Below are 25,852 nucleotides of genomic sequence, written 5' to 3'. Positions count from 1 at the left end.
CATTATCCCCACTATTGTTTGTAATGGTACTGGAAGTTCTGCTTAGACAAATACGAGAAGATGAAATGATAAAAGGTCTGAGGACGAAAGGGTTCTCATATAAAGTTCGAGCCTTTGCAGATGATGTGATGGTTATAGTAGAAGACCCTATCCAGAATATGCCAAGACTAATGGAACGAATAAAAGAGTTTGGAGTCCTAGCAGGATTTTATATAAATAAAGAAAAATCCAAAATATTATGTAAAAATATGGCCAAACAACAGCAGCAAGAATTGGTGGATTGTATAGAATGTGAAGTAGTTCATAAAGTTAAATATTTAGGTATAGAGGTGACAGCTAAAAATATTGATTTGCTAAAGAATAACTATGATAAATTATGGCAACAAATAGACAAGGATATGGTGAAATGGAATAAGATGAATCTGTCATGGTTGGGGCGTATTGCCGTGATTAAGATGAATGTACTTCCAAGGATAATGTTTCTACTACAAACAATACCAATTGTTAAAGACAATAAGCAATTTGAAAAATGGCAAAGGAAGATTTTGAAATTTGTTTGGGCTGGGAAAAAACCTAGAGTGAAAATGAAGGTAATGTACGATGCTAGAAAAAGAGGTGGACTGCAGTTACCGAACTTAAAACTATACCATGAAGCTATATGTTTGGTCTGGTTGAAGGAATGGATGGTGTTGAAAAATCATAAACTCTTGGCTTTAGAAGGATATAATTAACTCTTTGGATGGCATGCATACTTATGGTATGATACAGTGAAAGCAGATGGTATGTTTTTACATCATTTTGTAAGAAGAAGCTTATTTGCGGTATGGACAAAATATAAGAAATATTTGGAGGAGAAAACCCCAATGTGGATTATACCTGCAGAAGTCGTGAATCCAAAAACGGAATATGAGGGGGAAGAGTGGCTGATTCTTGAAATTCTTGAAATTAGTCAGAATGTGTATGTTCTTAAAAAGAATGACAAATTGCCATTTCAATATAGTTGGTTCCAATATAGACAAATAAAAGCCTTGTATGATGTGGATCGTAGAAAAATAGGTTTTAGGATGGTAAACTCAGAATTAGAAGAATGTCTACTCCACGGGGGTGAAAAGATGATTTCTAAAGTATATAAGATTTTGTTGAAATGGTTCACAGAAGAGGAAGTTGTGAAAGTTCAAATGGTTAAATGGGCAATAAATTGTAATAGAGATATACCGATGGAAGCTTGGGAAAAGTTGTGGAAAAATACAATTAAGATTTCAGCATGTACCACTGTGAGAGAGAATGTATATAAAATGATGTATAGATGGTATCTAACGCCAAAGAAATTAGCCAACGGTAATAGCCAAATGTCAGATAAATGTTGGAAATGCAAGAAACATGAAGGTTCATTTTATCATATGTGGTAGACATGTGAAAAAGCTAAACAGTTTTGGGGGGAAATTATAGAGGTTATGTCAGATGTTTTACAGAAAAATGTGATTAGAACCCCAGAATTGTTGTTCATCTTCGTTCTTCTGTGCCTCCACACATGGGGACTGCGCAGGCGCAGGCCAGCCACTGGAAGATTTTCATCGCTTTCCTCAGCTCCGAAGGGGCCTTTGGGCGCGCGCCTCAGCGACCGTTTCCCGCCCAAACGGTCACGTGTCCAACAGCGACCAACGGCCCCTTCCCTCAGTTCTCTTCTTGCCGCCACTAGAAGGGAACGTCTGCTTCGCAGCTCCGTGCTTTGTAGTGATTGCTTACTTCGTGATTGATTATTTCGGTGTTGATTTGGATTTCGGACTTGGCTTACTCTTCTTCTTGCTGATTTGGACGGACTTTGGACTCAGTGTGTATTGACTCGGACTGTTATTCGACGACGCATATTGCTGAACCCCTTAAACATGGCCTCTAAGGCCTTATTCAAGCACTGTGCTCAGTGCCAGACAAAGATGGCCCAAACAGATGGGCATGATCTGTGCCTTTTTTGCCTTGGGGAGGGTCATATTGTCCCAACGAGTAAGATCTGCCAGAAGTTCACCCATAAGGCCAGACAGGAGAGGTCTGCATGCTTGAAGGCATCCCTGTGGCAGAAAGTGTTGGATGGAGAGGAGACTCCCAGACCCCCTTCGGTGGCGGGAAAAACTCTGTTGTCCTCCCCAAAGGCTGCCCTTAGCTCTTCAGCCGAATGGCATTCACGAGCGGGCTCTGTGGCTTCTGCTAAGTCGGTGTTGACATCTCGACTGGCGAGTATAGCAGCACCAAAAGCGGGTTCACAAGTGGTGATGTCTCTGAAATCGCCGAGAGAAAAGGCGTCGTTGAGGCTGGATCCGAAGAAGTCGGTTTCGGGATCGGATCCGATGGGGACGGATCCTACCTGCCTGTCGACTCCGACGCCGGATCCGAAGGCCACTGCAGCACCGAGACCACACTCCGCTGGCAAGAAGTCCTCCACCAAAAGGGCGTCGGATCCGAGAGTCTGCTCAGAACCGCCGTCGAAGAAGCCGAAGAAGTCCAAACATCGACACTCTCGGTCCCCACGGTGCAGGTCTGCTGATGAGGTAGTGCTAGTTTCTCCACGCACGCCTTCCCCTCATCTGAACTCGCCAGACCGTTCTGCTCCGGAGGAAGTACTGGATCCGGGTGCGTATGTTGTGGTCTCAAGTGCTCCGTCGCCAGAACCGAGCCTGGCTGCCCCTCATCAGATCCGACGCACACCCAGAGAGCGCTCCTCCGCGTCTCCAGCTTCCTCCACTTGGAGTCGACGCCCTGTCTCCGATGTGGAAAGCGTCGGTTGCAAGCGTTCCTTGGCTTACCGACACCAACAGGCCTCCTATATTCCACCTCCTTACCACTGTCAATGGAGTGGGGCTCCTGCGGGGTATGACTCCTCGGATCCGAGGCCATCAACTTCCAGGCAGTGTGAGTGGCTACCTCCACCATTTCCAGCTGATGAGGTGTCAGCTCCTGCTTCTGATGAGGAGGAGGCTGCTGTTGATTACGAGTATCGCTCTCAGTCTTTGTCGGAACCGTCTCCAGATGACAATGTGGCTCCCAGTACGAGTTCCCCTTATGAGGACCTCCGTATCTACGCAGACCAGATGGCCCATATGGCAAAGGCGTTGGAGATTGATATTTCTTCAGCCACTCCTAAGACGAAGGACAAGCTCCTGTGCCGTATCTATGGTGACCACCCAGCTACGGTGGGTTTCCCCATGTTGGAGGGCGTAGAGGAGATAGTGGAGAAGGTGTGGAAGGTGCCTTCAGATCTGCCAGCTACTTCGAAGCGGATTGAGCAGATGTACAAAATCAAGCAAGGCACGTGGCAGTCGCTTGTCAAGCATCCTCCACCTTCATCCCTGATTGTTGAGGAGATGCAGCACCGTCGTTCAGGTTCCTCTATTGTCCCGCCAGACAAGGAGGGGAAGAAGATGGATGCCCTGGGCAGACGCCAATACTCCATCTCAGCCCTGGACCTCTGTATAGCCAACTACCAAACCATCATGGCTGGCTATCAACTCTACCTGTGGGAGAAGCTGACGCCTTATGTCACTGACTTGCCTGCAGATAAGAAGGCGGTGGTGTCCCTGCTGCAAAATGAAGCCATTCGCCTCTCAAAGCAGCAGATGAATGCAGGGAGCCATGCAGCTGATGCTGCGGCCCGTGGTATGTCGTCAGCGGTGATCCTGAGACGGCACTCTTGGCTCCGGTTGACAGCTCTCCCACAGGAGGTGAAGGCCAAAAGTGAAAATCTGCCCTTTGAAGGGGACTCCCTCTTCTCAAGCACCACGGATGAGGCGCTGAAGAAGAAGAAGGAGGATAGGCAGACGGCTCAGTCATTGGGAGTGACCTCGGCAGACAGGTCTGCTTTCAAGCCACGGTACCCCACGAGATACAACCCGTACCAGTACCATGGGAGATACCAACAGCGTCCCTACTTCCAGCAATACCCTGCTTCTCAGCACTATTACACTCCTGCGCAGCAACCCAAGAGGCGTAGGCCTTTCAAGCCCCATCCATCTCAGCCTCCTGCTCAGCAAAAAGATCCGCACGGAGCAGGGAGGCAATTCTGACGGGATGAACCAGTCACAGCCCTGACTTTCTCGGACAGGCTGAAGCCTTTCCTATTTGAATGGGAGTCAATAACATCTGACTCATGGGTCTTAACAATTGTAAACAAAGGATATGGGCTGTAATTCACTGAACTGCCTATGTGTATCTCACCGTTAAGAGCTGTGAATAATACCATGGCTGAGCTAAAGGATGAGATCATATCTCTCTTGGCCAAGGGTGCTGTGGAGGAGGTGGCATATGAGGAGTCTGAGAGAGGCTTTTTTTCTCGTTTCTTTCTAGTCCCCAAAAAGGATGGGGGTTTACGCCCCATTCTAGATTTAAGGGGTCTTAATGCCTTTCTAAAAGTGACAAAGTTTAAGATGGTCATGCTGTCTGCTGTAATTTCCTTGCTAAAGAAAGGGAATTGGTTTGCTGTCCTTGACTTGAAGGACGCCTATTTCCATGTTGGAATACTGGAGGAGCACAGAAAGTTTCTGGGCTTCGTTTACAAGCGAAGGGTGTTTCGTTACAGAGTGCTTCCCTTCGGCCTATCCACGGCGCCACGAGTATTTACTAAGTGTGTGGCTCCTGTGGTGTCTTTCCTTCAAAAGGCTGTACCATCTTTCCTTACCTTGATGATTGGCTCATCGTGGCAGACTCTGAGGCTGGGCTTGTGCACGCTGTAGAGTTAGTGCTGAGCACTTGCAAACTTTTGGGTCTGCTGGTAAATTGGGATAAGTCAAAACTGGTACCCAGCCATAAGGTCTCTTACATTGGTGTAGTCCTAGACTCTGTAGAGGGTAAAGCACTGCTTCCACAGGAAAGAGCTAGGTCTCTTAAGGGATTGGTTTCCATGTTCAAGAGAAATCATTTCCAATCTGTGCGCATGATACAATGCTTACTGGGTCACATGGCAGCTGCTACCTCAGTAGTACCCTTTGCGAGACTGCGTATGCGTCCGCTCCAAAATTGGTTTGTGCGGAGGTACGATGCTATACGTCACCCTCCGTCTCTCAAATTATCCATACCTTGGGTCATTCTATCCTCCCTTGACTGGTGGCTGTTAGATGACAACTTGTTTAAGGAGACCCTGTTTGGTTACCAGCATCCTGAGGTTACAGTGACCACTGATGCATCCCTGATGGGATGGGGTGCCTATTGTGGTGCTGTGTGTGTACAAGATGTATGGTCGGAAAGGGAAAGAAACCTGCATATTAATGTTCTTGAACTAAGAGCTATTCGTTTTGCACTTGTGTCCCTTGCAGCACTTCTACAAAACCGTCAGGTGTTGGTGCAGATGGACAACACAACTGCCATGTATTACCTAAACCAGCAAGGGGGCACAACATCTATGATTCTCTGCAGGGAGGCCACGCTCGTTTGGCAATGGGCGATCCGGAATGGTGTGATGCTTCAGGCAATACACGTAGCGGGATCAGACAATGCTCGGGCAGATGCCCTGAGCAGAGTACACATGTTGGACCACGAGTGGGAACTAAACGCAAAGTACATTGGGCCGATCTTCTGAATGTGAGGCCAACCGAGCATAGATGTGTTTGCAACGTCAGCAAACACCAAGGCCCAGATGTTTTGTTCACGGGCAGGGAGCGACCCCCTTTCTATTGGGGATGCCTTCCAATTTACATGGACCCACAGGTTGCACTATATGTTTCCACCATTCCCGCTAATACCAAGGGTGTTGTGCAAAATAGAGAACGACAATGCAGATTGCATTCTGGTAGCACCCTTCTGGCCGAGACAAATGTGGTTCCCCAAACTGTTGCAGATGTCCAATCGGACATATGTGAGTCTACCTCCCCGGCAGGATCTTCTGCTGAACGGAAGCTTGTTCCACCACGAGCCCAAGAAGTTGCACCTGTCTGTCTGGCGGATTCTACCCCGCCTGTAACTTTTTCTGAGCAAGTGGAGGAAGTCATGCTAAATGCAAGGAAACTCTCCACTAGACAGGCTTACAAAGCTAAGTGGCTTAGGTTTGAGGCTTGGGCAGTTTCGAAGAATGTGGTGTCTGTTAGTAGCCCCTTAGGGTTCGTCTTTGATTATTTATGTCATTTGAAAGACCAAGGGCTTAGGGTTACCTCCCTAAAAGTACACCTTGCGGCGATTTCCGCATTTCACAAGCAGGTTGACGGTTGTACGGTGTTCTCACACCATAAGTCTCATCAGTTTTTAAAGGGGATGTTTAATCTTTACCCGCCTGTGTCACCACCGGTGCCTCAATGGTCTCTCTCCCTAGTACTCTCTAGGTTGCTGCTGCCTCCCTTCGAACCGTTAGCTACATGCCCTTTGGACTTACTGTCTTACAAAGTGGCGTTTCTGGTGGCGGTAACATCTGCTAGAAGGGTTAGCGAGTTATCAGCACTCAGGGTTTACCCCCATTTCTTCTTTTCCATAAGAATAGGGTGGTCCTACGGCCGTGCCTTAAGTTTCTGCCCAAGGTGGTGTCCACCTTCCACTTGTCGCAGGAGATCACATTACCTGTGTTCTTTCCGAATGCATCCACAAGAGGGGAAAAGGCCCTGCACACTTTAGATTTGAGGAGGGCCTTAGCCTTTTACTTGGATAGGACAAGGGACTTCCGTAGCAGTCCCCATCTTTTTGTCTGCTTTGGAAGTAAGGACAAGGGTCACAAGGAATCATCCCAAACAGTGTCCCGGTGGATAGTGTCGGCCATTACTAAGGCCTATGCTCTGGCTGGGGTGGATTGTCCACTGGGGGTCAGTGCCCACTCCACACGCTCTCAGGCAGCTTCGTCAGCGTTTGTCAAGGGTGTGCCGCTTGTCAACATCTGCAAAGCGGCTACGTGGTCGTCTGCTGACACGTTTGTAAAACATTATGCTATGGATGTTAATGTAGAGCAGGATGTTGCTGTGGCCAAGGCAGTCCTTCACTCCTTGTTTGCATAGCAGTACACTTGAATACTTTGCTCCAATGATGGAGACTGATACTCTGTATATGTATATATGTATATAGTTTATTGAACAACTCTAATGTTTCTTGAACAAGTTATTATCTTGTGCTAATATTTTTGGTACATAATAAAATTGAGTTGGATTTCACCCCACCTTCCTTATTGTGTGAAGCTTGGTACTCTCCCATGTGTGGAGGCACAGAAGAACAAAGATGAAAACAGGGTTAACATACCTGTAACTTACGTTCATCGAGTTCTTCTGTGCTGACACACATCCCTCCCTCCTGCCCCGCTGTGAATGCCTACTACAAAAAAAAAAAAGAAGAAGAAGTTTGTTATTTATGGGTTATTACAATGAGACTTGAATTTGTGTGTGGGATAGCGGCGGCAAGGATGAGCTGAGGGAAGGGGCCGTTGGTCGCCGTTGGACACGTGACCGTTTGGGCGGGAAATGGTCGCTGAGGCACACGCCCAATGGCCCCTTTGGAGCTGAGGAAAGCGATGAAAATCTTCCGGCGGCTGGCCTGCGCCTGCGCAGTCCCCATGTGTGTCAGCACAGAAGAACTCGATGAACATAGATATTTAGCAGTGGAAATTATGTGGAATTTAAAGAAATTGTTTGTGATTGGAATATATGCACCTAATGGAGCAAAAGAAAAATTTTTGAGGACTTGGGAAAGCAATTGGATGAACTATCTTATGATCAGATAATTTTAGCTGGAGACTTCAATGGAGTTACTAATTTGGATGAAGATAAGAAATCTGGAACTGCACAAAAGAAAAGAGGATTACTACCAACGTCTTTTTTTGCAATAAAGGAACAAGAGACTCTAGAAGACGTGTGGAGGAGACAGAATCCCAAAACTAGACAATATACATTTTACTCTGCAAGACATTTCACTTTATCACGAATTGACATGATCTGGGCCTCCGAAGACTTAGCGTTATGGACTAAAGATGTGGAAATAATGCCTATGGTAGGCTCAGATCACAACCCAATCATGTGGAGATTTGGGAAAAGAAATAAAAGAAAAGGATGGAGAATAAATGAAGATCTTTTGCAAGAAGAAGAAAACATTGAATTGTTGCGAAGAGAGACCAGATTCTTTATACAACATAATATGAATAAGGAAGTTTCGACTAATAAGGTATGGGACACTTATAAAGCAGTGACTAGAGGCATACTAATGGATTTAAATGCAAGAGCTAGAAAGAAAAAAGAGAAGAGGTTAGAGATTATGGAGAAAATAAAAGCCAAAGAGACACAACTTAAGAAGAGACCAGGAAAAAAGAAGATGTATCAGGATATTAAAATCCTACAAGAACAATTGACGGCAATGAATAACAAAGAATTGGAATGGAATCTTAAGAGAATGAACCAGAAGTCGTTCGAGGGTGCAAATAAGCCTGGGAAATATTTGGCGTGGCAACTGAAGAAAAGAAAAGAGAAGAGAATCATAAATAAAATTTGTGAGGAGAATAAGACATATTCGGAGCAGGTAGCCATTAGTAGAGCTTTTTTTAAATTTTATGCAAAGCTGTACCAAAAAAAGGAAGCTAATGAACTGGTGCCATTCCTGAAAGAAGTGATTAATGGAGTTATGCGAGATCAGAGGATCCCTGATACTTGGGGAGAAGCTAATATATCATTGATTCCTAAAGAGGGACAGGATTTGACCAATGTTAAAAATTATAGACCAATTTCGTTGCTGAACAATGATTACAAAATCTTTGCGAAGATTTTGGCTGAGAGGATAAAAGGATGGATGTCTGAATTTATTGCGGAGGAGCAAGCTGGATTTTTGCCAAATAGACAAATCAAAGATAACTTAAGGACAGTTATAAACGCTATTGAATACTATGACAAGCGCTGTGATAGAGAAGTTGGTTTCTTCTTCGTGGACGCTGAAAAAGCATTTGACAACTTGAACTGGGACTTTATGTTTGCCACTATGGAAAAGCTGCAAATGGGAGAAAAGTTCATACGAGCAGTGAAAGAAATTTATAGGGACCACAGTGCAGCAATTGTGGTGAATGATGATGTGACTAAAAAATTGACAATAGGTAAAGGTACAAGACAGGGTTGTCCTTTGTCACCGTTGTTGTTTATTTTGGTTTTGGAAATACTGATGATTCAAATACGAGAAGACGATGCAATCCGATGAATAAAAATAAAAGAGTTTTCCTACAAGGTCAGAGCGTTTGCGGATGATATAATGTTAATTGTGGACGATCCAATTGAGAATATGCCGAAGGTGATGGAGAAAATAAAGAAATTTGGAGACTTGGCTGGATTTTTTGTAAATAAGAGGAAGTCAAAGATACTATGTAAGAATATGTCCAAACAGAAACAACAAGAACTAATGGAAATAACGGACTGCGAAGTAACAAACAAGGTAAAATATTTGGGTATTGAACTGACTGTGAAAAATATAGATCTATTCAAGAATAATTATGAGAAATTGTGGATACAAATAGAGCGAGACTTGATAAAATGGAATAGGTTAAATTTGTCATGGTTGGGAAGAATTGCAGCAGTAAAGATGAATGTATTGCCAAGAGTGATGTTCTTGTTACAAACAATTCCAATTATCCGAGACTCCAAACAATTTGAAAAATGGCAAAGGAAAATATCGGATTTTGTGTGGGCAGGCAAGAAACCCCGTGTGAAAATGAAAGTATTACAGGACGCCAAAGAGAGAGGTGGAATGCAGCTGCCCAATCTAAGACTATATCATGAAGCAATATGTTTGGCATGGATAAAAGAATGGATGACGCTGAAGAATCGCAAATTACTGGCTTTGGAGGGATATAAAAAAATATTTGGATGGCATGCATATTTGTGGTATGATAAAGTAAAAGCAGACTCTATGTTTTTACACCACTATATTCGGAGAAGCCTCTTCACAATTTGGAAGAAGTATAAAAATTACCTACAAGACGGAATTCCTTCCTGGGTGGTTCCGTATGAAGTAATAGATCCGAGAACTGTCGATAATGAGCAGCAGTGTTTAACTTACAAGGAGATAACACGAGTAGAATTTTCAAAATTGAGAATAAAAACAGAGGAGGAGTTGTCTCCATGTTGTGGATGGTTTCAATATAGACAGATCAGAGATCTTTATAATTCGGATTGTTTGAAAGGAGGAATAAGAATGGAGAACTCAGAATTAGAAGATGTAATTTTTCAAGAAGGTAAAAAGGAAATTTCAAGGATTTATAAAGTACTTTTAAAATGGTTTACAGAGGATGAGACAGTAAAAGTCCAGATGGTGAAGTGGGCTATAAATTTTCACAAAGAAATAACAATGGAGGCATGGGAATACCTGTGGAAAACGACTTTGAAGATTACGACATGTATAAGTATTAAAGAGAATGTCTACAAAATGATTTATCGTTGGTACTTGACACCAAAGAAAATTGCGCTAGGAAATATTAACATGTCGAATAAATGCAGGAAATGTAAAAAACATGAAGGATCATTATACCAGATGTGGTGGACTTGTGAGGTAGCGAAGCAATACTGGGGAGATATAATTGAAGTAATTAATGAGGTTTTGCAAACCCAAATAAATAAGAACCCAGAATTGCTGCTACTGAACTTGGGAATGGAAGATGTTCCAATGTAGTATAGAACATTGTTATTTTACATGACTACAGCAGCAAGACTTTTATATGCGCAGAAGTGGAAAGTACAAGAAATACCAACTACAGAAGATTGGATTTACAAATTGCTGTACATGGCTGAGATGGACAAAATGACAAGAAAACTTAAAGATCTTGATCCAGGACAATTTAATGCAGATTGGGAGAAATTGAAACTATATCCAGAAAAAAAATGGGACGTGAAAGGGGAACTGTGGCAGTTCGAGAATTACTGAAATGTAATAGAAGAAGAGAGAAGTGACTTTACCGGGAAAGGGGGAATTTAATTATTAAAATCTAAGCTACCATTGGGGTTATGATAAAATTAAAAATTATAGAGTATGAAATAATAGATGTTTTACTATGGATATATAAGATTAAGCTAGTTAGATATTATTTACAATATATAGTTTAAGTAAAGAGTATATAATGGATATTTGAGTATAACAGTTACCTTATAGACTTAAAGTATGCTTAGAATAAGAAATAGTAAAAGATGGGTGTGTAATAGGTTATTAGAGTCTAAGCTAATATCAGAATCAGGATGATTGTGGAAAGTAAAGAGTTAAAGTAAATGGAAAGTAAACGGATACTATGTTATACAATGTTATATTTTCAATATCTTGATTGCTAATATATATTATTATGCTAGCATTATGTAGAATATATGGTTTAAATGAGGTATTTAAAGGGAAGCTTCTATTACAGAGATATTCTTAGTAGAGATTTAACAAGCTTAGAGAAAAAAGTATTAAGTGTGTTTAATAGAATATATGAGATACTAAGTAATTAAGTAATAAGATAGACTAAGGGTTGGAAAACTGTTGGAAGTCAACTAAAAAGGGGGGAGGAAAGGGAGGGGGTTAGAAATAGACTTACAAGGGGGTAATGTATGTGTTGAATGATATTATAATCTAATCCAATAAAAATTTTTATTAAAAAAAAAAGAACTCGATGAACATAAGTTACAGGTATGTTAACCCTGTTTTATTATGTATGAACCTAGAAGTGTTTGACAAAATGGATAGAGTAATGGTGTTTTATATGATTACTGCGGCTAGAATGTGTTATGCTCAACTATGGAAGACTCAAGAGATACCATCAGTGGAAGATTGGATTTTGAAAATATTGAACATGGCAGAAATGGACAAGCTAACGAGGAAATTGAAAGAACAAGATACATTGAAATATGCTTTGAGTTGGGAGAAACTTAAGAATTATGTGGAAAAAAAGTGGGACATGAAGGGTAAAATGTGGTCTTTGGATAGCTGTTAAGAGGGGAAGATAGATCTTTACTTGATATTAGTTAGAGATTAAATTATGATATTGTATAGTTAAGAGTGATATAGTATATTTTATAGTAATGTGGAAATCTAAATAAGAGATATATTTCAAAATTAGTAGATATAGATGTATACTATATATTATAATATAGAAATAGGTGTTAATAAAATAGGAGATAGGGAAGTAGTATATATGAGGGGAATGGAAAACTGTTGGAAGTCAACTGAAAAGGGGGGGAATGGGTGGAATTATTATAATGTGATGGATATTGAAGTCATGTATTATGATTGGTGTATTTTGACCCATCCAATAAAAATTCTTTAAAAAAAAACTGAGCCAAATAGCAAGAGGAGACAGAAAATTTAGCAAAAAAATCCCAGAACAAGACCTTGGAGCTCAATCTCTTACAGCTGAAACTTAGCAGTGCTGTCTAGAAAACCAGTCTCCATAAGTACATAGGGGATGATGTCAAGTAATGTAGATAGCTGGCCTATGAGATCATGGGCACTTAAATATTTTATCCTTTCAGGTCTGGCTGAGCAGGAATCATCTACAGTGTGTAAGCAATGGTCACATTTATGGCAAATGGGTCAGCCGTTAGGGCCATCACTGATTAGGTTACTGCCTGGCAAAAAGAGATATTGGCAGACACATTTGGCAGAGGCACAAAATACTTCCAGTTATTGACATTCTGGCTTGGTGGCCTGGCTGGATGCCCTATTGATTTGGCCAGCAGGGTCCAGCAGAGATCTTGGCAGAAAGCAGTACAGCCAGCTTGCTGATTTGGCTGGTAGGGCCAGCATAGATCTTGGTGGATGCACTTGGCAAAGGCATGGAGTACCTGCAGCCATTGTCATGCTGTATGAGTTGTCTGACAGGGTCCTGCACAGGTGAGGGCTGCAATACTTTCTGGCCTCTTGAAAGCCATCAGAAGCAGGTGGGGGCAGCATTGACTACGTAGCAAGCTAATCCCCTTGTGATGGTAGCAGTGCAGATCAAGTTGCTTGAATGGTACACAGTATAGCTTAGGTGAGCAGCACTCTGGGGAATCATCTGGATAGTGAAGAGATAACCCTCAGACCAGCCCTGGGACCTTGGTGCCTTCCTGGACCTGGAACAGGAAGCCCTTGAGGGGTGCCTTTATCCTTGACCCATAAACCCTGCACCTAGCTAACAAGAAGTGGCACATCTCCCTCAAGATCATGAAGGAGGAGGAGCCTCATCTCTTTGCAAGGAGAAGCCTGAGCTATACATATGTGATGGTTCATGGCTCAGAGTCAGGGTGGTCTTGCCCTTACATTCAGGGATGCACAAACAAGTAGAAGCCTAACTCTTCTGCATCCCACCAATGGCTCACCTGTGACTAGGTTTGGACTGAATTTCCCCTAAGAGTGCTGTAGATCCCCTTTCACCAATGTAAATAAATCTGGCTCTTTTTATTACTCATCTGAAGGTGTTGGCTTCATTATTCCATATTTGCATACAAATGATATGTATCACTCATGCTGATCTCTGAAGCTGAAATTCTTAAATCTGTGCTGATCCCATACTACTAGAACTTGTGGGCCCCCAATGAAATTGATGAACATTAGGACTAAGAAAAGTATTCCTTCACACAGCTGGTAATTGAATTGAAGTATTCATTTCTAGTGGATGTAGTGATTGTCACTAGCATAGATAGTTTTAAAAGGTAATTAAATGGATTGAAGGAGGGTAGATCTATCAATGGCTACTAGCCATGATGACTAAAGGGAGCCTATACATTCAGAATCAGTGAGCTTCTGAATACCAGTGCTAGGAAGCAACATCAAAGAGCAGCAATGGCTTCTGTCCTGTAGCTGGCCTTTCAGAGCAACTGCATGGTCTCAGTGTGAATCAGGATGCTGGACTAGGTGGACCACTGGTCTGATCCAACAGGGCACTTCTTATATGTTATATTCAGTATTAAGTTGTATTCACTCATCTTGTAAGAGGTCCTGTAAAAATTATTAAATCCTTTTACTAACCCATAGTATCTGGGAATATGCGTAGGTTCTTAGTTTCTTTAGTTGGTTTTCAAATGATTCAGATGAGGAGTTACCAATATTTTCAGCCCTCTTCCAGCCAGTCACACAACCTAACAGAGAAGGAACAGGTTCAAAATATAACTGTATTTCAGTCACACACCTATCACTTTCTGAGTGCCTCAATTTCATTAAAGTCTTTGTGAAACTTTTTGGCTTATCTTTGAAGCCCTGTGTACTTGATCAAGAACATTTTGTAAGTAAATGGAGTTAGGTTCATGAAGAGCAAAGCATTCACCAGCTTAAGTATGAATTGGTTTATATGACTAGCAGAAATCGTCAAATGTTATCTTGTTAATTCCCAGTCTTGTATATAGGTAGTTTTTCATTCCTTAAAGATTTTATCTAATCCTTTTGTCAACTTTGAAAGCTATAGACACAATCATTATAAAGCACCTGTTCTGCAAAAGGCATAGCTACTTTTGAATCATAACCATACATTACCTAATATATACCATTATGGGAAAATAAAGAAGACAAAAAAAATACAGCTTCTTAGTGGTTGCTTGAAATGGTGTACTAAGCATGTATTCACAGTTTATGTTCTAAGCAGAAATAATGTTTTCAGCTACTGTGTGATAGTCTGTATGGAACTGGGTCACAGGAAGATTCTAGTGCATGCTTGAGCAAAACTTAAGGTGTATTCGTCTATTGCCTAAATGATTGTTTCAGATCACATCTCATGAGCATCTTCTGACTATTTCTCAGTTCATTTTATACTGAGATACAGATACCACATGCCTTGCATCAATAATTGTGTATTCTATTCAAATCATTTCTTTCCAAGTCTGAACATATAGAAGTGAAGGCTTGATTTATTCTCAAATGCTGCTTCCATGAATTTTGCTAGGAAAAAGAAATACCAATATTTTTACTAATGAAACCAGATGAAATGTGTTTGTGTATCTCGCATCAAGCAAGAATTGAGAAGAGACCACTGTGGGTGACTATCCCTCTGAGACTGAGGAATCCACAAGAGTACTTCCTTTCCTGACTATAACTACATGTCATATCTGATTAGGAATGCCAGACCCCCGGTGGGGGTGGGGGATCCCCACTCCCCACCCCCACCCCCACTTACCTAACCAGCAGGGGGCACGCACCTTCCATGTGCACTCCCCCGTGGTGCTGCAAGCTCCCTTGTGCAGGAGCTGCCAGGATCAGGCCCGTTTTGGTCCAGATCGGGGCCACTGCAGAGTGTGGGAGCACTCCTGAGCTCCATTTTGGCCAAAATCGGGCTTGTTTTGAGGCGCTGCGGAGGAGTGCTCCTGCGCTCTGCAGTGCCCAAAATGGGCCCGATCCATGGCAAAATGGGCCCATTTTCGGGCACTGCGGAGCACAGGAGTGCTCCTGAGCTCCGCAATACCTCAAAACAGGCCTGATCCATGGCAAAACAGACCCATTTTCAGGTGCTGCAAAGCACAGGAGCACTCCTGCACTCCACAGCACCTCAAAACAGGCCTGATCCATAGCAAAACGGGCCCGTTTTCGGGCACTGCAGAGCACAGGAGAGCTCCTACGCTCTGCAGCACCTCAAAACGGGCCCATTTTGGGGCAGATCAGGCCCATTTTGAGCCCCTACGGAGCCTAGGTGCACTCCCAGCGGCTGTGTAATGACATCACTCCTGAAGTGACACCACCATGCTTGTGGGGGTGCATGCCTGGCAACCTACTTACCCCCAAGGCAAGTGCCAGGCCCCTATCCCCTACTGGGAGGTTGAGGGGGCCTGGCAACCCTATATCTGATGCATCTCTTCATTGAAAATGAAACTGAATACTGTAATGATTTTAAGTAAATGTGTGTATGTGTCTTTAAATGCTTGGTGTGGTATAGATGAAGAGTGGGGGTGAAAGAGAGGGATGAGTGAGTGATATGATTGGTTGATGACTGAGAGTGTGGGTGGAATGAATGCAGTTTGAGACTGAGAGTGGAGAAAGAACATTCAGTCAGAGAAAGAGAGGCTAGCTGTGTGCAGCCTTAGCATGTTTAAGCAGTTCTGAGAGATATATGACCTATGTGGAAACCGGAACTGTATGTTTGTGAAAGAACATTCAGTCAGGGAAAAGCAGGCAAGCTGTGTGTGCCTGAGAAAAGGTCTTATTTGTAATTGAGAGAGAAATTAATATCAAAAGCAGGCAAGCTGTGTGCAGCCTGAGCTTGTGTATGTTATCTAAGAGAAATATAACCTATGTGGTAGCCTGAACTGTGTGTTTGTGAAAGAACATTCAGTCAGGAAAAGCAGGCAAACTGTATGTGTGCCCGAGAAAAGGTCTTACTTGTAATTGAGAGAGAAATTAATATCAAAAGCAGGAAAACTCTGTGTGAAGCCTGAGATAAGATCTAGGTGACTGAGTTTAAGTAAAGTAACTTTAAGAACTGAGAGCTACTCTTTTGAAACCATCAAGTTTTAGAAATAATATGGAACTGATATAGTTCTTATAAAAATAAAAGTTTACTTTGTTTTTCCTTTATATCCCAGAGTATCTGTCATTCCTATATCCAATTCCTATCCTCCCAGCCACATAGTACCACGAAAAAGCATGACCCTTGGGCATGTTACTAAAGGGGAAATTTAAATAAAATATCTTGGAATATAATATTCCTGGTGGCAGCAATCTACCCAGAGGGTGTAAAAGAAAGATTAAAGGCAAAATCTACCCAAGAGAAAGGGTCATAACAAATACATACACATCAAAGAAAGCATACTGAGTTTTTAAAAAATCAAAAACATTAAAAATTGTACACCTACATTTGTATATCAATGTGGTTTTGCCTAAAGCAATGTATATGTGTGTGCATCTCTCAGAAACTGCATTTTAAAGTTTTGATTGGAGGGGAGACCTAAGATTTTTTTACAGAAGTTAGCACCTTGAGAACAGTGCACAAATTGGTTCATGGTGATTTGTTGTAGGAGTGCCTGGCTCATTTTACGCTTTGACACCTTAAGTTTCCAGTGCTTTTTCATCCCAAGGAATCTAAACTTTCTTGGCTGCCCCTGGATGTTCTAAATGCTCAGAATGCTTAATAGTACAGCATTTATAGGGACTTCTTTCAAAAGGGTAGGGTAGTATTCATTTTTTCCCAATTTTACACCATCTTGTTTTGTGTGTTTAACATATCAGAAAGAAAAGATGTAATCTGTATCATATGTCTGTACTTATTCCACTATATTGCTCTTTTGTGTTTGGTCAACAAAAAGAGATCTCGTCTATTTTTCATAGAAATAAAAAGGAAATACAGAGCTTTGTCCAGTGAAAAACTCATTTCACCTTAGCAAACAGAAGTAGAAAATGAAATCTGTAACTGTTCTGATGAAAGAAAATTAATATGGAAAATCAAATTATTCAATATCTTCTTAAGTCCATAAGCCAAGCCTGGTATTATTTCAGAATATATTGACTTGAATCTCTGTAGCCAGTTTTAAAATGACACTGAAAAATTGTTTCACATTGTCTATGGCTTCTTGCAATGTTCTCCGAAGCTGTCTAATTTGAAATGTTCTTTCTCATTAATGTTCTTCCAAAAAAAAAAAAAACCTGTGCCCCAGTTGTCTTGAGGCCCACTTAAAACATTGTAAGGAGATGAGACCACTCCCATTGCTTTTATATTACTACCATTACCAGAGGCTATGGCAGCCTTCTCTACTCTTTTTTTATCTTCTTTCAATTTTGATCCTCCTCTATGGTGTGTGAACTTTTCTAATGTACCAGCACAATAGTACCCTTTGCTATCTCTAACCCTACAAAGGGTCTAGTAAGACAGAGGGTGATACTATGCTCCCATGTAATGAGATATAACCATGTAGTGGTGCTGAAAGTAGGAAGATGACATCCTATGCTCAAAGCTGGGTTGTACACATCATAGATTTCAGCTCTTTGCTAGTTACAATAAGAGAGTATTTCACCTGCAGATCCATTTTATATGTTTCTTTACACAGGTTTATCGAGCAGAAATTGCACCTCTTAAAGAGAATGTGAACAATGTTAATGACCAAGCTCATCAGTTTACCTCATCTGAGATCCAGCTTTCCCCCTATGTGCTGAACCACCTAGAAGACTTAAACACTAGATGGAAACTCCTACAGGTAATGTTGCATAGCTTATTTTAAGTACCTGAAATATATTGCGGGTTGTTATACTGATGTTTTGGCTTGGATTTTTGTTTTGTTTTCTCCTAATGAAAAGATATAAACAAACAGAAAATAAAACTCTAGTGACTTATTTTAAAAATAGTAAGGATTTTTCTTAATGATTTCTTAATGTTTCTTAATAGTAAAGATTAGAGATGGGCACAAACTGCAAGACAAACTAAAGTTCATCACGAACTGGGCCGGTTCGTGCTTCGCAAACTAGTGGTTCGTGGAAGCCCGTTTTCCATGAACTTCCACAAACTGGTCTGCTGGTTCATTTGGTTTGTGCTAAACCCCAATACCCCTTTCCATGCCACTGTGAAGTGGTAGGGAAAGGGGCATTTCAACCCCCGGATCAGCTGCTTGTCAGGGATCTCCTGATCCTGATCCAAGCCTGCAGGGGTGAAATGCTCCTTTCCGTGCTGCTTCACAGTGGCATGGAAAGGGGCTTTTCCACCCCAGATCAGCTGCTTGTCGGGGATCTCCCTGACAAGCAGCTGATCCAAGTCTGCAGGGGTGAAATGCCCCTGTCCGTGCCGCTGTGAAGCAGCAGGGAAAGGGGCATTTCCACCCCCAGATCAGCTGCTTGTCAGGGATCTCCCCGCCAAGCAGCTGATCCAAGCCGGCAGGGGTGAAATGCCCCTTTCTGTGCTGCGTCGCAGCAGCATGGAATGAGGCATTTAAACCCCATGAACCCCGAACCAGTTCGCGAACTGGGGCAAGTTCGTGAAAGTTCATGGTTCATGGTTCGTGAAACGGGATGAACCACGAACTGCATGGTTTGTTTTTTCCCCAGTTCGTACCCACCTCTACTAAAGATTTTTATTAATGTCATTTTAATTTAGCAGATCTAGCTGAATTAGTGCTCATCTGATAGTCTAAAACTGTCTTGCTTGTAAAATAATACTATTTAACAATTATACTTTTACTATAATAAAAAAATCTGTACAAAATTTTAGCAATACTTAACTCAAGAACTTTATGTAGACTTTTGGGAATGTAGATTGTTGGGTGGAACAATGCAACTACTTAATTTTCATGTTGAGAGGAGTGTATGTTTCTGTATTGTTCACTGTAAGCTTGGTGGGTTGTAGAGCATGAAAGCTGGTCGTTCCTTTTTTTTTTTTTGAAAATTTTTATTTTTAATATCTAACATAGAAAACTACAAAAAACTACAGAAATACAAGGGAAAGAAAAAGGGGGGAAAGGGGGAGGGGGGCTGGGAAAAGGGGAAAAGCAACATACAAACAATAAACACTACACTACATCTCTTGTATTCCCTTCATGCTGCAATTTTTCTTAAAAGTTAACTTTCTAACATGCGATCAGATTAGTAGATCTTATACAGTACAAGCCATATTCAGGATCAGATCTTCTTCCCCCCCCCTTGCGTCTTGGTCTCAATTCTCTCTGCGCAGCTGGAGCAGCTGTGCCCGCTCTCTCCTCCCCCCCCCCCACTTTCCCCTTCAGACTTTAGACGTTCATCTTGATGGAACTCCTGATGGTTGAACAAAAAGTCTGTCAGCTGGGCTTCCAATGTAATCTTATAAGTTTGATCGTTATAACTAAACAAAACGCCTTCTGGAAACAACCATTTATATTTCACATCACATTTCCTCAAGAAAGCCGCAAGTCGTTTATACTTGAATCTTCTTTTACGAGCCAAAAATGGAACATCCTTCAAAATTTTAACCTTGTTGCCCAAATAATCCAAGTCCACATTGTACGAATTATATAAAATGGTGTCCCGAGTCTTCCTAGATGAAAAGTCAATAATAATCTCGCGAGGCAGCTGCCGCTTCATTACATACTTTGAAGATGTCCGCCGGACCTCCAAGATGTCGCTTTTTAACTCTTCTTTAGTTGCCTCTGCGAATGTTGCCAAAAGTCCAGACACCACATCTTTTAAATTTTCATTTTCCTCCTCTTTTACATTCTGAAGACGCAGTACCGTTTGGGCACGGTCCACTTGCAATCCTATTAATTGATTCTCCAAAAGTTTCACTTCCTTACTTGTTGCTTTCATGAGTACTGCGTTCTCGTGCGCAGACTGCTCTGCTCCGGTCGCTGTTTCTTTAGTGGCTTTCACCTCGCTCTCCACTGAATCAACCTTTTGCCCCATTTCATTCAGTTTCGCTACAAAGGGCTGCACAGCATCGAAAACTGCTCATCTCACCAACTCTTCCAAAGTTTCCCCCTTCCCCTGTAATGTCGCCATCACCGATTTACTCATTGCTGGGCTCTGCTTTTTCGTCGCCACCTTGGGGGGGGGGGACACCAACTGAGTTCCGAAACTTGGTAAAGGGGGAAGAAATCCGCGCCTTCTTAGCTTCAACTCCCACCAATCCTTCGCATACGCTTAAGAATCAGAAGGGATTCGCTTACTTACAGGCTTTCACCTTAAATCTGCTTATTGCCGTTCTCCATGGCCCGGCAGCACGCGAGGCGCTGCACCAGTCTGCCAGCCTCCGTTGGAGCAAACAGGCAATTTACACCCTGCATTGCATTCAGGGGGCTCTTCCCGCAGCGCTCCAGACCCCTCGCCCCCTCACTGGGAGTCCTGGGGGTTAACCCTCGCGGGTCAACCGCCCGGTCAGGCTGCTCGGACGTTTCCTCCCAGACCTGCTGAGAGGAGCATCCGACATGGCCGGGAAAATGAAACCGAATCGAAAGCTGGTCGTTCCTGAATAGAGAGAAGTAAAAACTGGGGAGAGTGTCTTTCAGAAGCCCTTATGTTTGCTCCCAGTGATTGCCTTATTGCTGAAAACTGTTGGCCAAAGAAGTGGTAGGCAGAAGCTATGAATAGAGCAAGTTCCATTGTTTTGCTTTAACCATGAGTCTCTCTACACGAGACATCTTACATGAGGACACTCAAGTGTAGGGAGACACAATGTTAGCTGGGAAGCGTAGCTTTAAAAGACATAGCCAAAGACTCTGTCAATTTCACCTCTCTACACGAGGGTAGTGTTAAAAGACAAAGCTGGTGATCGCTCCTCAGAGGGTTTGTTAATTTTATCTTTGCCTCCCCAAAGGGGAGGTGAAATTGACGGAGCCTCATGTAGAGAGACTCCAAGATGTGTGAGTAGAAAAGGGTAGATTACCTTAAGAAAGGAGAGTTTAGACCTAAACTTGCCTTTGGTCTAAACTTCTGGGATACATACATACATACATACATATATTGTGTTGTGTTGCAGAGTGACTGGAAACAAAGTTTTAGATATTGGTATGTCATTTGGGATCGGCGGTTGGGGTGGGGAGTATGATTGCCTTTATTCACAAAATCTTTTGACTTGCCATATCTTTCCTTTGAAAGTGTTTTCCTGCATGTAGAAGATTGACCATAGATTTTACTTTCACCTCTCAAGTCCATTCTTTATTAAACAATTCCTAGGGACATTAATTTTAAACACTACACTTTACAAGAATGTAATTATTTATTCCACGATGCATGCACAGCTGTGTAATCAAATTTAAAATTACAAAGCATTATATTCATTGTAGTCACTGTCAGAGTTTGATCAAACTATTAAGATCATGAAAAGGTAGCTTTGCTTTTAAAGAATAATAAAGTTTTCCTTGTAAAATAAAAGGAACGAAATAAATGTAATGCAAACAACAAAAAACCTGAAATTTAGCATAAAGAAAAAGTAGATTAACAAGACTTTAAGACCCAAACAACCTTGGATTGTAAGAACTGTAGCAGGAGCTCTACTCATAGGACTGTATCCAGTGTATTGGCAGAGCACATCTTGCCATGCCTCCTTCTTCCCCAAATACCCTGCCATTCATCCCAAATCTCAATCTGAGGACTGAGAAACCCTGACAAGCAAAATGTGCTGTAGCACAATGCCCCCCAACTGAAGCTGCCCCCAGCCTCTCCTACCTGTCTCTGTACTGTCCTCATCAAACAGTCTAGGGGGTGGAAGGCTAAGGAAAGTGCTTCTTGTCTCTGTTTAACTCAGCACTACCTGCAAACAAGTGTCTCCCTACAGAGGCAGAGGGCTATTTCCCTCTTTAAGCCAGGCCCGTCCACACCAGTACATTAGTCTATTGAGTAGGGAGCCTGCTTATGGTTCTCTCTAAATCAGTGGTTTAATAAGAAACCATTAACCAGCCCTGTCAATTAGGGCTGAGCAATGTGGGTTTCCGATTCAGGAAAAATATCTGAATTGGACCCAATTTGTAAAGATCTGCGATTTCCAAATCAGGCCCAGCATACTGGCCCTGATTCAGAAATGCTGAATCAAAGTTCCCAAAATGATTCTGGTCGCTTTGGGAAGCTTCCAGATGCTTTCAAACCCCACAGCTGGCTTCAGCTGGCCTGGGAGGGTTCCTTCTCTGAACTGAAGTTTAAAGGGCTCTTTCCCTGCCACTGGCAAGCAGCAGGAAAGGGCCCTTCCCAGCTTCAGCTGGCCCGCATTGAGTGAAGACTGGCGTTCAGTTTCAAACTGAATGCCTTGCTTCTTCACCCAATGAGATCGCATTGGGTGAAGAAGTGAGGCATTCAGTTTGAAACTGAATGCCTCCCCTCTGCCCTGCTGTTCCCTTCACCCATTGCAGAAAGGGCCAGGGGATTTCCTGGCCCCTTCTGCAGTGGGCAAATGAAGCACCTGGTGGTGGGGCTGCAGGCTTAAGCCTAGCCCTGCTGCTTCACTTTGCCTGCTGCAGAAAGGCCCAGGGGATTCCTTGGCCCCTCCCACAGTGGGCCAAATTGGGGGGGAGTTTAAACCTACACTTTTCTAGCCACATGCAAGCAGCTAGAAAAGTGTAGGTTTAAATTTCCCACCCCACCACTTATTTGACCCAATGGGAGGGGGAGGAGGGAATCCCCTCCTGCCCCTCACTAGATGAGAAGAGGAGATAACTCCCTCCTCCCTCTCCCATCGGGTCAAATAAGCAGCAGGGCTGAAAGTTAAATGCCTTTTCAGTATGCTCCAAATCTTTATGGAGCATACTGAAGCTGGTCAATAAACAATTTCTGAAGCAGCTTGTCACTTTTGAAATTGCTTATTTCCAACTTTTTTTCCTGCTTTGGAAATTCCAAAGTGGGAAAACCAAATACTTTTTTCTTGCACACCCCTACTTTCAATCTTCCTTCTTTCTCAGGGAAGAGGGAAGGGGGAGGAGGACCAACCAGGGCATTTCTCAGATGGAGAAATTTTCAGGCTAACAAAGCCCTGGTGAACTAGAATACTGTCTCTTTAAAGTCTCCACCATCACCACCCCCTTCAGAATAAAGCCCAATGGTTTAAAAACCCTAAATAATAGAAATAATGTAGTAACGTCTACTTTAAGAAATGAATGCCCACTGAAATCTTGAAAGACAACATTCCAAAATCTTGGTAGCCATTTGGAGTGATGTTATGTAGCCACAACAATATTGCCAGTCTTAGTTTTGGCATTTAAAAATGGGGAAAACTGGGATGGGATGGGAAACCAAGACAGCCCTTGAGAGGGCCTTCCTCCTGCTATGTTTCCTGATGGAGGGAGGACTCATATGGGCAAGGCCAAGTAGCAGCTACTGCACAACTTGCCTAAATAAGAATTCTGATGAGCAAGATCTGAAGGAAAAAACTCTGGTCATTTTGCTCTTCCACTTCCAAACTAGGAGGCAGTCATTTTCTATTATTAAGAGGAAAATGCCTGGAGAGGATTCTTACAGCTATTTGTCTCATAGTGTAGTCTTGCTGCTCCAGAATGAAGAGAAAAGCTTTTTTTCTTACTGTTAGGGGGGAAATATTGGGTGGAAATGTATGTTACAATGCACTTAGGGACGCTCAATTGAACCTTATTTCATATATTCCCCCTTCCCCCTTCCACTTTACATGCACTCACTCACACAGTCACACTTCCATTTGCTCCCCATGAGTACATTCATGTGTTTGATACCAGTTCCTCCTTGACTGCTAAAAGTATCCCCTTTATTGTGAGGCACTAGTGTTTTCCATTTTTTGCTTCTGATAACAATGTGATTTGAAGTTAATGCAAAATGTTGCATTACATTTCTATAAAGAAATAGCTCTGGCTATGCCTTTCTTTGCTACCCCTGAAGAAAATTTTGATAAGAAATTTCTCTATTTAGAACTGCCAAAATCCCAGTTTCCCCTACCTTCCATATCCATTCATTGAAATGCATCAACACTTTCTCACACCTTAAATAATGGCAAATTGGCAAGTCAAAGAAGCCTACAGTACTTGTTCTTCCAGCAAAACCATAGCTGAATTGGTGGCCCGATGTAAACTTGTCCACAGCTGTTTACATCGGGACCACACAGCGTAGCATCCAGACAAGAATAAAAGAACATGAAAGACACTGCAGACTTGGCCATCCAGAAAAATCAGCAGTGGCTCAACATAGCCTAACTCAAACAGGACACAGTATCCTATTCCAGGACACTAAAATACTGGACAACACTTCCAACTACTTCGTCAGATTGCACAGGGAAGCCATTGAAGTTCATAAGCATAAGCACAATTTCAACAGGAAAGAAGAGACCTTAAGAATGAATAGAGCATGGTTTCCAGTCCTGAAAAACACCAGGCTAACAAAATACTCTACACCCTACAATAGCCCTGCAGAGAAGATTAGCATATCAAGCACCAATCCATATGCAAAAGAACCTCCTCAGGATACAGTGAAGCCTCCCTCCATTAGCATTCCACACCCTGGGAAACTCTTACAGGATGACTCAGCCCATCCCTACCTTCCTGAGTAAATATAAATTACCTGCCAACTTCTTTTCCACACTGTGACACTGAGAGATCTCTGTATTTTGGTGCTACACCTCTGAAGATGCCAGTCACAGCTGCTGGCGAAACGTCAGCCATGCCTTCTTCAGGAACTACAATCAGTCATGCCTTCTTCAGGAACTACAATCAGCCATGCCTTCTTCAGGAACTACAATGCCAAGACCATGGCTATACAGCCTGGAAAATCCACAACAACCATCGTTCTCCGGCCATGAAAGCCTTCGACAATTATCTTGCTTTAATGATAAAAATTGTGGGGAAAGAGTTCAGAGAGCTGACGAGGGTAGGAGTGGTTATTGGTGGGCAGCCAACTGATCAGCACCTGGGAAAAAGAAAAGGAGAGGGAGAGACACAGTTAGGGACTAAGACTTTTTGCACATGCATAAGACTTATCAATGGTGACTCAGAGGGGCGTTAAGAAAAAGTTATGATATGTCCACAGGGGGGAAACTCAGGAGAAAGACAGACAATAATCGATTCTGCATCCCATGATTCTTTTCATGTGCGGAAATCTGGAGATCATGGGAAGCAGAATGGAAACTGAACCACTGCAAAATGACTGTGCGGAATGGTCTTCAGTTACTGAATATAACCATTTTTGAGAGCCATTGTGGTATAGTAGTTAAATTGGTGGACAAGGGCCGATTCCAGACGGCCCTCTGCAATCCGAAAAGTCGCGCGTCGTCGCGCAGAAAACGCGAAATAGCGCGTTTTTCTCGCACGAGTTTTGCGCAAGGTCGCGCAAAACTCGCGCGAGAAAACGCGATATTTCGCGTTTTCCGCGCGACAACGCGCGACGTTTCGGATTGCAGAGGGCCGTCTGGAATTGGCCAAGGACCTGGGAAATTCCAAAAACCCCACTCTGCCACAGAAGTTTGATGGGTGACCTTGGGTTTTGGACTATACAGTCCAAAATTTGTAAGATTACTATTTATCCACTTATGGTAAGCCTCCTCCAATGAGCCCCACCTGCTCTAAAGAAATCTGGGACCAAGAGAAAAAATGGGGACCATTAA

The 25,852-nt window shown here is 42.6% G+C and overlaps 1 protein-coding gene across 2 annotated transcripts in view; it reads left to right on the top strand.

The window, feature by feature from the left end:
- Positions 1–25,852, top strand: part of DMD (dystrophin) — a 2,144,806-nt gene that overhangs the window by 1,792,101 nt on the left and 326,853 nt on the right. For both annotated transcript variants that reach the window (XM_054973282.1, XM_054973283.1), the window contains one exon: positions 17,895–18,041. In XM_054973282.1, the coding sequence (XP_054829257.1) occupies positions 17,895–18,041 (147 nt within the window). The remainder of the gene's footprint in view (positions 1–17,894; positions 18,042–25,852) is intronic.

The sequence above is a fragment of the Eublepharis macularius genome, chromosome 3 (assembly GCF_028583425.1).
Source record: "Eublepharis macularius isolate TG4126 chromosome 3, MPM_Emac_v1.0, whole genome shotgun sequence".
NCBI lineage: Eukaryota > Metazoa > Chordata > Lepidosauria > Squamata > Eublepharidae > Eublepharis > Eublepharis macularius.
The sequence above is the reverse complement of the archived record's forward strand: the minus strand, read 5'-3'. Positions and strand labels throughout refer to the sequence as shown.